At 41.8% G+C, this 12693-nt stretch overlaps 1 protein-coding gene across 1 annotated transcript in view; it reads right to left on the reverse strand.

The window, feature by feature from the left end:
- LOC132394970 (collagen triple helix repeat-containing protein 1-like) overlaps positions 1 to 6266 on the reverse strand; it is a 28310-nt gene extending 22044 nt beyond the window's left edge. The window contains exons 1-2 of the mRNA XM_059971318.1: positions 6045 to 6266; positions 418 to 639 (exon numbers count right to left, since the gene is read on the reverse strand). Of these exons, the coding sequence (XP_059827301.1) occupies positions 418 to 639; positions 6045 to 6158 (336 nt within the window). The 5' untranslated portion in view covers positions 6159 to 6266. The remainder of the gene's footprint in view (positions 1 to 417; positions 640 to 6044) is intronic.
- Positions 6267 to 12693: the final 6427 nt, after the last annotated feature.

Here is a 12693-nt window from a genome sequence, read left to right on the forward strand (position 1 = left end):
TTTTTTGTATAGATCCATTCATTACACAGAGCATTGAGGTAGAACAAGGTAAAACAATAACAAAATGTAGAATAAAGTGTAACAGATACAGAGAAAGTTCTGTGAGGGCAAACAAAAAGGTGGAAAATCATAATTCATAATGAAGTAGATTGTTGGACGAAATAGTCGTTATGATTTAACCACTTCTTCCCCTCCACCATTAGATTTCTGAACAGTCCACTAACCCATGAATTTCACAGCTTTGCTCTCTTTTTGCACTACTGATTTTATATATAAAAATATAGTAACTAGAAATTAAAACTTACAGGATATTTTATGTATTGCACTGTATGCCGCTGCAAAACAACACATTTCACAACTTGTGCCAGTGATGATAAAGCTGATTCAGATTCGGACTCACAAAGCAAGCTTACTCACCGCAACTTTGCCAAGGTCAATGCCGTAGTTGAGTGCTTTCCAAGCGCATTGCTTGTAGTTGATTCTCCAGGGCTCCTCCAGGCGCTCTTGCAGGCACTCACCTTTCTCCCCCTTGATCCCGTCACGTCCTGGGATTCCTGGCGTTCCTGGGATGCCGTTCATTCCAGGGTTACCCTCCCGGCCAGGGAAACCTGGTGAACCGCGCATGCACAGCCCATTATACTGCACATAAAGAGAGAACAGATTGTCAGTTACAGTCAAATGTCGCTGTCCAAAGCAATCCAAAATGTTCTATCAAATTGGTGCAATGGATCATAAGAATGTTACATTTTGTGATTTACTCCTTGTAACATAGTTCAAAATTCAAAGTAAATTTATTATCAAAGTACATATATGTTACCACCAAGTACACCGTGGGGTTCATTTTCTTGCAGGCATGCTCAATAAATCCAATAACCATAATAGAAGGAATGAAAGACTACACCAACAGGGTGGACAACCAGTCTGCAAAAGACAACAAACTGGACAAATACAAAAAGAAAGAAAAAAATAAATAGTAATAGCAATAATAAATAAAAAAAAACAATAAATATTCAGAGCATGAGATGAAGTTTCCATGAAAGTGAGTCCCTAGGTTGTGGGAACAAGTCAATGTTTCTGTTGTTGAGCTGAAGCTACAGATAGATAGATCACACGAGGGTGCAACGCTGAGAGGTGGCTTGTGAAAACGAACTGAGTAGTTTGTTAGGAAAGAGAAGTTTAAATATGTCAGTAAATTAAGAGAAGAGCAAGGTTTGCTGAGAGTGACAACCAAAACAAAGAATTAGTAAGCTGAAATGGCTAACATGAGGGGGCTTGAGTTTTGAGGTGCTTGGAAGTAGGTACAGAGGGATGTCAGGGGTGAGTTTTTCACACAGAGAGTGGTGAGTGGTGGAATGCACAGTCGGTGACGGTGGTGGAGGTGGATACGATAGGGTCTTTTAAGAGACTCTTGGATAGGTACATGGAGCTTAGAAAAATATAGGGCTATGCAGTAGGGAAATTGTAGGCATTTTCGAGAGTAGGTGCCATGGTCGACACAACATTGTGGGCTGAAGGGCCTGTAATGTGCTGTATCTCCATAAAATATAATCATATATAGGACTGCTCTGTAAAGAGGGTGACCAGTGCCATCCAATGAACAAAGCATCCCCCAAGCCCAAAATACCAGTATAATAGTTCACCACAAAGTTATCTGGGAACGATGGTGAGCAGTAATATTGCGGGACCCAGTCCAGAGGGGGTATTAGTCACTGGGTGAATGGACTGGTAAGTAATTTGCCAGCTTAGTCCTCAGTGGATCAGTGAGGATGGAGGGTGGGAAGTTGTGGTGCCTTATAGGTAGCTCGCAATAAGAGTTCTTGTTAATGATTTGGAGATTGTCCATAAATGAATACTGCTTTACAGAATTATACACAGTGAAGAAAAGGACTGAATGGGAATAAAATCACAGACAGCACGGTAGGGCAGTGGTTAGCGTAGTACTATTACAGCGGCAGCAACCCAGGCTCAATTCTGCCGCTGTCTGTAAGGAGTCTGTACGTTGTGTGGGTTTTCTCCGGGTGTTCTGTTATCCTCCCACAGTCCAGACATACCGATTGGTAGGTTGAATGGTCACATGGGTGTAATTGGGAAATGTGGGATCGTTGGCCAGAAGGGCCAGTTATTGCACTGCATCTCTGAACTAAAACTAGACTTCATGAAAGGAATGAGGTCTAGTCTAACTTTCGCGTGCAGATGAATACAGTGGAATTCCAATTAAATTGCAACAGCAAAGATTACGCAAGGCATCTTCTCGTCGCTGGTCAGGAAGCAAGGCAGGTGATTATCTAATGGAACTGGAAGCTAAGAACCAGGGAGCAGTGAATAAGCTGCCTTCAACAAATGGTTGTCTAGGGGTCCAGGAAAGGTGATTAGCAACTGGATAGAAATGTGGGATTTTCTTAAAATAGGCAATTCTTGGAGTAGACAGAGATTTTTTTTCCCCTAAGATAATGAAGATAGAAGGCAAGAAAGGTTAGAAGGAAAGCAAAAGGTTAAAGCAATGTGAAAGGAAAATGGATGTGACCAGATGTCTGTGGAAGCTTGCTGGAAGTCTTCATATGCAATGATTCATCAGCAACTAAGCATTATATTCTGGAAAAAATTACAGCACTTCCAACTCCATTCACAAACATGAGAAAACCTGCAGATGCTGGAAATCCAAAGCGACACATACAAAATGCTGGAGTGAAGAAGGGTCTTGGCCCGAAATGTTGACTTCCATAGATGCCGCCTGGCCTGCTGAGTACCTCCAGCATTTTGTGTGTGTGTTGCTTCCCACTCCATTCTTCTACTGGAACTATTATATAATTGTTTAAATCAAGATTTATTCCACTAGTTTCCTACATGGTGTTTTGTACTTTAGTGCAACATGCTAACTGATTCGAGTCACCCTAGAACAGTTATCCGGTTTGTCTTTCCACAGATGTAGCCTGACCTGCTGACGGTCACCAGTATTTTCTGCTAACATTTTCATTTCTACCATCTGCATTTTTTAAATTTTCACCACAGTACTTGCAAGTACTTGAGAAAATTCACACCTACAGAATGTCTATAAATGTATGGACAAGAGCATGCTGACTGGTTATATCAAAGGTGGGTATAGAGGCTCCAATGAACAGGACTGTAAGAGGCTGTGGAGGGTTGCAGACTCAGTCAGCTCCCTCATTACCGCAACCTTCCCCATCACTGAGGACTTTTTCAAGGGGCAGTACCTCAAGAGGTGGCATCCATCACTAAGGACTGTCACATTCTGCAATCTGCCCTCTTCTCCTTACACCCACTGGGGAGGATAATTTTGAAACAGCTTCTCCCCCTGCCATCCAATTTCTGAATGGTCCATCAGCTCATGAACACTACCTCCACCTAATTTATTTCTTTTATTTATTTTTGTAACTTGTTTTATGTCTTTGCATTGTACTGCTACTGCAAAACAACATATTTTACATCATCAAAGTCAGAGAGATAATAAACCTGATTCTGATTAACTACTTGCTCAAACATCGAGGAAATTGTGATGGGAGAGGTCCTGATTTGCAACATTTTTCATCCCATCGAATCCTGGTGGAAAGTCTCAATCAGAAATGGCTGGACTCTTCAATTATGTGTTTTGTGTTCTGTGTTTTTTTTCGCTCTTTTTTCTGTTGTGCAATTTGTTTTTTGCATGTGGGGGAGGGGTTTGCTTTTTTGCTTTGAACAGGTTCCATGGTTTTCTGTTTCATGTCTGTCTGTGGGCAAGATGATCAAAGTTTACTGCATATGTACTTTGATAATAAATGTATTATTGAATCGTTGTTTATTTTCCTTCTGAATGCCGCCTGACTTGCTGAGTCACTCCAGCCTTTTGCATGTGTTGCTCAAGATTTGCAGCATCTGCAGAATCTCCTGTAACATTTTTGTTCATAAGGTCTGCAATCTACATTAAATATTCTCAGCTTTCTAAATTCCCTGTGATTTGCTACTCCCAAGGTATATCCAAGACATAATAAGCCAGTTACTTCACAGTTCAGTAACCTAGAAAACACTTAGGAATAAAAGCAACATACAGGACCTTCAGTCCTTTTTGAAGGGTCTCAGGCTGAAACGTCAACTGCACTCTTTTCCAAATGTAACACCTGTGTATCACTGGTCTTATTGCATGTGACTAGTCACTGCACTCTTTCAGAAAGTCAGATTACACTAGTTGCCAATAGGCCATCAGAAGATTCTGGTACCGGAAGGAGGCACTGAATAGAAAAACCACACACTTCTGGAAATAAGGTTTGTTTATAAGAAAAAACAGTATGTACAAACTATTTACATGAGCAAGAACAATCCAAAATTCCAACACTCTATTTAGATTCCAAATCTTAGATATCAAACCACAACAAATTCCTTTTTAATTAGAAACAGTCAGATTCCTTTATTACGCTAATCTCTCTAACTAATTAGATCTAGTGTTATTCCCTATTTACAAGTTTACAGACTAAACTTTCCTTTTTCTTATCCCTAGTTAGTTAGAAAACCAAATTCCTATTCTCAAGTGTTACAGTTAACATCATTTTCAGTACCAGGCAGTATACCTACAAGTTTAAATCCAAAAATTATATTTACAGTTTAACTCCTTTCACAACAATTCTCCAACTTCACAACACTTAAACAAAGTAAATCTCATTCAGTAACTTATCAAAGTCTTTACAAAAATAATCAGTTCCTGCAGAAGATCAAATTCAGATTCTTCGAATGAAAATAAACTTAAACATCTAACCGTACAAAATCCTCAACGTCATTACACATTTCATTCCTGCTGTGGTGCAAAGACTCTTGGGTGGCTCAACATCTTGTTTCTTGGTTCATTGGATGAAATAGTTGATCGTCCACGGAAAGTCAATTCACAACCTTGTACCTAAACTTGACCAAATCCCTTGGTATGATTTTACAGAACTAATTTCTAACTACACAGTAGGAATTTTGGACACTCGTCTCTGCCAATGTTGTCTTGTTATAGCTGTTGCGTGTTATAGCCGTAGCTTCAATAAATCTTTTATCGTTATTGCCTCTCCTCCAGGGGTATCACCCTGAGGTTTTTAAGTTAGTAGGGTAAAGATACTCACTACTAATTCCACTCTTAACAATTCATGATCTGTCCCTTTTAATCACTGCTGTGTTTCTCTCCTTGTCCGTCCTGTGTCCAGCTCAGCCCTCCCTCACATAGTCCTTTTTTTCAAAATCTCTTGTTTTTAAGTCAGTAAATCTTGCTTTCTTCCCTCCACAGGTGGAACTTTCTAACATTACATCTTTGGGTTCGCTTAATCTGGGTTATACATAGATGCTGCCTGACCTGCTGAGTTCCTCCAGCGTTTCAATTCTGTTGCTCGGATTTCCAGCATCTGCAGATTTTCTCTCCTTTGTGACACAGCCTCATTGTGAGGAGCCTGGGTCCATGTAATTCAGTAAGCATATGAGATGTGTGATGTAACTGTCCTGGTATCATTCTAGATGGAAAACTAGCAAAACTGTTTATTTTATTTGAAGGGCTTCCAACTTTTCATAGGCCTGAGAATTCTATAAAGCTGCTCACCACTGTCTAAAACCACATTTCTCTTCACCCTCCCCCTTCCCCACAGAGAAAATCCTGTCCTTCTATTGTGAATAACAAAGGAAAAATTGTACAGTACATTGATGTCCATAAAACCAGAAACAGGCCATTCGGCCATCTGTTCTACTCCACCATTCAATCGATTATCCCTTTCAACTCCATTCTTGCGCCTGTATTAAAGTTCTTACTAATCAAAAACCAATCAATCTCCACTTTAAATATAACCAATGGCTTGGCCTCCACAGACTCTCTGGACAAATACATTCCTCCTCACCTTTGTTCTAAAGGGACGTCATTCTATTCTGAGGATGTGCCCTCTGGTCCTAATCTAATGTCTAACTGTTCCCCACGGTTATGCAGGAGGTCAGCGAGATTCACCAACCTCCTCGGTGCAATTGCTTCCCAGACCCCCGAACGAAAATGAGCGCTGTAGTTATCCCTTCCAACACTGTAAAACCATAAACGTTACCCTTTCTGTAAGCTCCTCGTCCCTCTGACGCATGGGTCTTTTCTTTCCTGACTCGGCGCCAAACAAAGGTAGAACGAGCCAGGTGAAGAGCACCAGTCGAGCCAGAGAGCCCATGTCGGGGGATAAGAGTATATAAAACCGAGAGCTAAACTCGGAGCGGAGAATTCGCCTCGAACCCCCCGACACAACCTCTGGCTTTCTGGAGCGCCCGAGCCGAACTCTGCGCGGCTGTACTTCACTGCACTCGTAGAGCGGGAATGCTAGAGTTTCAAAGCCACAGATTAATCTTTGTTGGGAAATTTAAATTTTTTTGTTGGAATGAAAATAAAGACACGTTGTAAAAACAAGTTTGTGGTTAGCAGTGTCTGGCCAGGATATAGATTTTACGTTCAGAACTGCCGCTCGTTTTTTTTGGAGAACAAAGACCGATCTGTCCTCCCACATTGGTCCAACGTGAATGCAGTTTTCAGTTTGGATACTATAAACGTGGCATTTCACAGATTTAGGCAGGACACAATTCGCAAATGATAGGATGCACACACAGAAATTTTGCAAAGCACCAGACCTCCCCTGCAAATTACTGGTATTCATCTTTGCTGGCAGAGCATTTTAATCAGTTGGTTGGCCCCTTCACCCCCTCTTCGCGTTGGAATTGCTAATATTACCTTCAGCCAATCGTGTTAGCTGTAGCAGGTTTAAAACGTTTATGCTGGAAGGTAGGCTGGGGAGGGGGAAGGAACAAGACTATTAAATCCTCAGGACCTATTTCACCGGGGTTTAGAGGGTGATGAGAGTGTGGAATGAGCTGCTAGATGGATGAGGGTTCAACTTCAACATCTAAGGGAAGTTTGGATTAAGTATCATGAAAGGGAGGGGTATGGAGATAATTGCCCTGGTGGGACTAGGCAGATTAGTAATTCGGCAGAGACTAGATGACAGAAGGGACTGTTTCTGTGCTGTAGTGCTCTGTGACTCTAATCATGGGATGGGAGGTTATTTAGCCCAATATGTCCAGCTCATTCAAACAAAAAAGTCCACAGCCCAGTTGGTTATGCTTCATGTGTTTTTCCAGGTGAGGTTTAAATGTGCTGAGGCTTTCCTGCCTCAACTATATCTTCAGAAAGTGAACCCTACACCTCACCAGCTATTGCTTTCTAAACAACCTTTGGCCATTGGTTTTTGGTGAAGGAAAGTAGGCGCGCTCCATTTAGTGTGGTCCGGTTCTCACACTACTTTGTAGAGCTTTGTAAACCTCTCTTGTGTTTGCATTGAAAACTGTCCAGCCTAGATAGTCACTTTGCATACCTATAATTCTCCAGTAATAGCAACATCATCATGAATCATTCCTGCACTCCTCTTAGCAATAGCAAGCCTTTCAAGCAGCCACAATGTATTTTAGCTTCAGCCTAATTAGACTTAACATGAGCTCTATTCATTTACTTCCTTATTGAGATACAGCGTGGAATAGGCCCTTCCAGCCCTTTGAGCTGCACCACCTAGATTTAACCCCACCCTAATCATGGGACAATTTACCATGACCAATTAACCTACCAACTCGTAGGTCTTTGGACTACGGGAAGAAATGAAAGCACACGGAGGAGACCCCCATGGTCGGAGGGAGAATGTACTCTTCCAGGCAGTGGTGGGAATTGAACTCGGGTCTCCTGTTCTGTAAAGTGCTGTGCTGACCACTATACTACCATGCCACCCTGCTATTGGAAATGACGCTGATTTATTGTTGTTACATGCTCCAAGAAACAACAAAAAGCTTTTGCTTGCCTGCCATCTAGACAGATCATTCCATGCATAAAGTATATCAAGGTACTAAAAAGACAAATAGGGTGCAGAATTCGAGTTACAGTTGCAGAGAAGGTGCAGTACAGGTCGGCAAATGAAGTGCGAGGGTCTTCACAAGTTAGATTGGGAGATCAAGAGTTCATCTTCCAGTGTATGAGAGATCTGTTAACAGTGGGATAGAAGCTGCCCTTGAGCTTGCTGATATAGTGGTTAAGCTTTATTTACTATGTGTCCGTCAATACTCAGGACTCTAGACGTGCACTCTTTTTCCCTACATTGCTCCATGCTTTCCAGTTGATTGTGTATTCTCTGTATTGTTTGCGTGTCACAAGTGCAACATCTCACGCTTTGCAGAGATTTCCAGCTGCCTCGTTTTCTTGCATTTTGAACCAGTGTATTGACAGTTTCTGGCAGCCAACAACCTCCTTCCTCACCATCGACCACATCTGTCCTGGGACCAGCACGTTATTGCCAACACATAGAAGGCATTACAGCACCTCTACTTTCTTCAAAGTTTGTGTAAATTTGACATGTCACCTAAAACTTTTGACAAACTTTTTTAGTTGCTCAGTGGAGAATAACCTGATTGGGTGCATCGCAGCCTGGTATGGAAACTCCAATGCCCAAGAACAGAAAAGTAGTGAATATAGACCAGACCATCACAGGTGAAGCCCTCCCCACTAGTCACCGCCTTTATAAAGGACACTGCCACAAGAAAGCAACATCCATCAAAGACTCCTACCATTTGGTCTGTGCTCGGTTCTTGCTACTATTATTGGGCAGCCTTAGGTTCTGCACTACCAGGATCAGGAACAGTTATTACCCTACAGTTATTATCCATTAGGCTACTGAACCTGCATAGATAGCATCACTTACCTCAAATCTGAACTGATCCCACAACCTACAGACTCACTTTCAGGGACTCTACAATTCATGTTCTCTATATTACTTATTCATTTTTATTTGCATGACTTGTCTTCTTTTGCACATTATTTATTTGTCAGTCTTTATGTATAGTTTTTCATAAATTCTATTGTATTTCTTTAGTTTCCTGAAAATGCCTGTGAAAAAATGAGTCCCAATAGAGGGGCAGGTAATGTTGAGGAAACAGTTAGGATGCAGAAGGACTTAGACTGATTAGGAGAATGGGCAAGAAAGTGGCAAATGAAATGCAATGTTGGAAAATGCATGACCATGCATTTTGGTAGTAAAAATAAATGTGCGGCTATTTTCTAAACGGGGAGAAAATCCAGGAATCAGAGATGCAGAGGGACTTGGGAGTGCTCATGCTAAACACCCTAAAGGTTAATTTGCAGGTTGAGTCGGTGGTGAAGAAGGCAAATGCCATGTTAGCATTCATTTCAAGAGGTCTAGAATACAAGAGCAGGGATGTGATATTGGGGCTTTATAAGGCACTGGTGAGGCCTTACCTTGAGTATTGTGTACAGTTTTGAGCTCCTTGTCTTAGAAGAGATGTGCTGACATTGGAGAGGGTCCAGAGGAGGTTCACAAGGATGATTTCAGGAATGAAAGGAATGTTTGATGGCTCTGGTTCTGTATTTGCTGGAATTCAGAAGGATGAGGGGGGATCTTATTGAAACTTTTCAAATGTTGTAAGACCTTGACAGAGTAGATGTGGAAAGGATGTTTCCCGTGGTGGGAGAGTCTAGGACAAGAGCATACAGCCTCAGGATAGAGGGGCGTTCTTTCAAAACAGAGATGCGGAGCAATTTCTTCACCCAGATGCTGGTGCATTCGTGGAATTTGTTGCCACATGCAGCTGTGGAAGCCAGGTCGTTGGGTGCATTTAAGGCAGAGATTGATAGGCTCTTGACTGGACATGACATCATAGGTTACAGGGAGCAGGCTGGGAACTGGGGTTGAGAAGGAGAAAAAAAAAGAATCAGTCATGATTGAATGGTGGAGCAGACTCGATGGGCCAAATGGCCTAATTCTGCTCCTATGGCCTTATGGTCTAAGGTAGTATAAGGTGACATATATGTACTTCTATAATAAATTTAATTTGATCTTAGACCATTTAGTATCATTAAATTTATAGTTTCTATTTAAGCTGAGAATATTAATGCCATTATATATAAAGAGCCCTGTAATCTCTGGACCCCCCACTGCACACAACGCTCCTTCCGGAAGAACATTTCTTCAACTGGCCACTTTCTGATGGACTCCATAGTGTTTACTTTCTTGGTCAATGTGCTGTGTGGGGCTTTACCATCATCCTTCTATTCTACATCAAGTTATCCATATGCATTAACACTGCCTGCTGTCTCTTCAGACAATCTACTACTTGTCAATGTGACTTCCCTCATCATGTCAATGCTGACTGACCTTTCTTATTGCTGAGTTATGCCAATTCTCAGAATTTTTCCAATGATTACTTGCTACAAATATCAGACTGACTGGCCTATCGTCATCATTCATCATGAACTCTCACCATCCAGGGTATGTGCTATTCTCAATACTACTATCTGGCAGGAGGTACAGGAACCTTAGGTCCCACATCACCAGGTTTAGGAAGAACTACTTAGAGTCATAGAACAGAAACAGGCCCTTTGGCCCATCTAGTCTGTGCTGAACCATTTAAACTGCCTACTTCCATCAACCTGCTCTGAGCCCATGGCTCTCCATACTCATACCATCCATCTCCCTATCCAAACTTCTCTTAAATGTTGAAATTGAGCTTGCATGCACCACCTGTTCCACACTCACAGCACCCTCTGAGTGAAGAAGTTTCCCCTCATGTTCCCTTGCAATGATTAGGCTGCTGAACCAGCCTGAGGTAACCTCACTCACCTCAATGCTGAACTGACTCCAAAACCTACAGACTCACTTTCAAGGACTCTACAACTCAGTATTATTCATTTACATTTGTCTATTATTTGTATGAATTGTCTTCTTTGCAGTCTGGTTGTTTGTCAGTCTTTGTTATTTATAGTTTTTTTATGAATGCAATTGTATTTTTCATTATTTTCCTGTGAATGCCTGCCGGAAAATGAATCTCAAGGTAGTATGTGGTGGCATACACTTTGAATATAAAGCCCTTTCCTTTCTGATTAATCTAGTCAAGTTAATTTTGCCTGGCATGGGTTTCTCACATTCTATGATTATTTAAGGAGAACTCTTGTTCTGTGCCTTTGTGGAGTCATTGTGTTGGAGAGAATGATTTATCTTGCTGTTTGCTCAGTCTGAGGCTCTGTTGGTATTTCTATGTCTAACCTTCTGTTTCCATCTCTTCATGGGGAATCTGCCACCCTCCAGTCCTGGGACTGAGTCATTTTGGTGCTCCCTGTGACTGAGGCCGCCTTCTTGCCACAGCCGGGTTGAGTCAGTGCCAGCAATCAACCCGCCGCTCCTCCACACTTGCATCCAGTCCTGTGAGCGTGCACTGTGACGCATCCTTGCTTCTTTTAAGATCATGGATACTTTTATTTGGGCCTCGTGATTTATCCACATTTTAAAATGCTAGACATTGTGTATCCTATCCATATGTACCTTCATATTATTTGAAAATGGTTGTTGCCAGTTCGATTTCAACGTCAAAGTGAAGTTTGACATTGAGTTTAATTATGGGAGTATGGGAGAGTATGGAGGGCTGTGGAGCAGATGCAGGTCAATGGGACTAGGCAGAATAATAGTTCAACATGGACAACTGCTGATTGGCTGAGGGGCTGTAGTGCTCTAGGACTATAGGACTCTATTCCTCCTGAATCTTAATGCCTGTACACGAAGTATTCATTTGGCTCTTTACATGAATCTTTCACCTTTTTCTGTATGTCACTTTAATCTATAATACAACCTATTCTTTCACTTCTCACTTTCTTTGGCATTACTGTATATATTTGTTCAACATAGGAGAGTTTTCCATGATTTTGCTAGCTCAGTTCTTTTCCATCACTGTTATCATCTTCCTAATTCCTTTCTAACCTCATTACTGCATCCTTTATTCTCCCCCAGGCTTTGTGTTGAGTTCATAAACCATAATCTGGCTGGAAGGCAGAACAGTTATGAGAACTGATTGGCTAACTCTGGTTCTAGTTGCTATATTCTTTTTGGTCTTTAATCATTCCACATTCATGTACTGATGCACTGAGAGTCTAACATTTACCATAGGTCTCTCTTGTCATGTTGTGACCATGTCGTATCAATACTGTTTGTTGTGGAGATTCTGAAGTCTCATTATTTGCAAAACTAAGACAGGTGGGCACAATGAATGCAAACAATGCAGCTTTAATTCATGCCCCCCATCTGTACATGAGGTAACAAGGTGATAATCAGCACAATATTTACACCAGGTCACAACTCCAAATGCAACTGACTTCATAAACACAAGACATTCAGAACAAACACAAAAGTCAGGCAGCATCTATGGAGGGGTTAAACAGTCGAGGTTTCAGGCTGAGACCCTTCATCGGGACTGGAAAGGAAGGTAGCCGAAGCTGTAATAAGAAGGTGGGGGTGTGAGGGGAAGGACTGCAAGCCGGTGGCTGATTGGTGAAGCCAGAAGAGGGGATGAAGTGAGAAGCTGGGAGGTGGTAGGCTGGAAAGGTAAAGGGCTGGGGAAGAAGGAATCTGATAGGAGAGGAGAATAAGCCATGGGAGAAAGGGAAGGGAGAGAGGAACCAGAGTTCCTCTGATGTTCGATGTACTCAAGCTGATCACCATTAAGAATGAAGGAATACTGCTTGACAGCAACATTGTCGGCATTTACAGGGGCTTGACTGCAGGAGGACCCAGCCCAGCTTTTCAACATCACTGAGATATATCCCTTTAAATTTGGTTGTGACATCCATGAGGAACATCATCACGAGGAACAGGGACAAACCACCTGATATGC

The sequence above is a fragment of the Hypanus sabinus genome, chromosome 1, assembly GCF_030144855.1.
Source record: "Hypanus sabinus isolate sHypSab1 chromosome 1, sHypSab1.hap1, whole genome shotgun sequence".
NCBI classification, from domain to species: domain Eukaryota; kingdom Metazoa; phylum Chordata; class Chondrichthyes; order Myliobatiformes; family Dasyatidae; genus Hypanus; species Hypanus sabinus.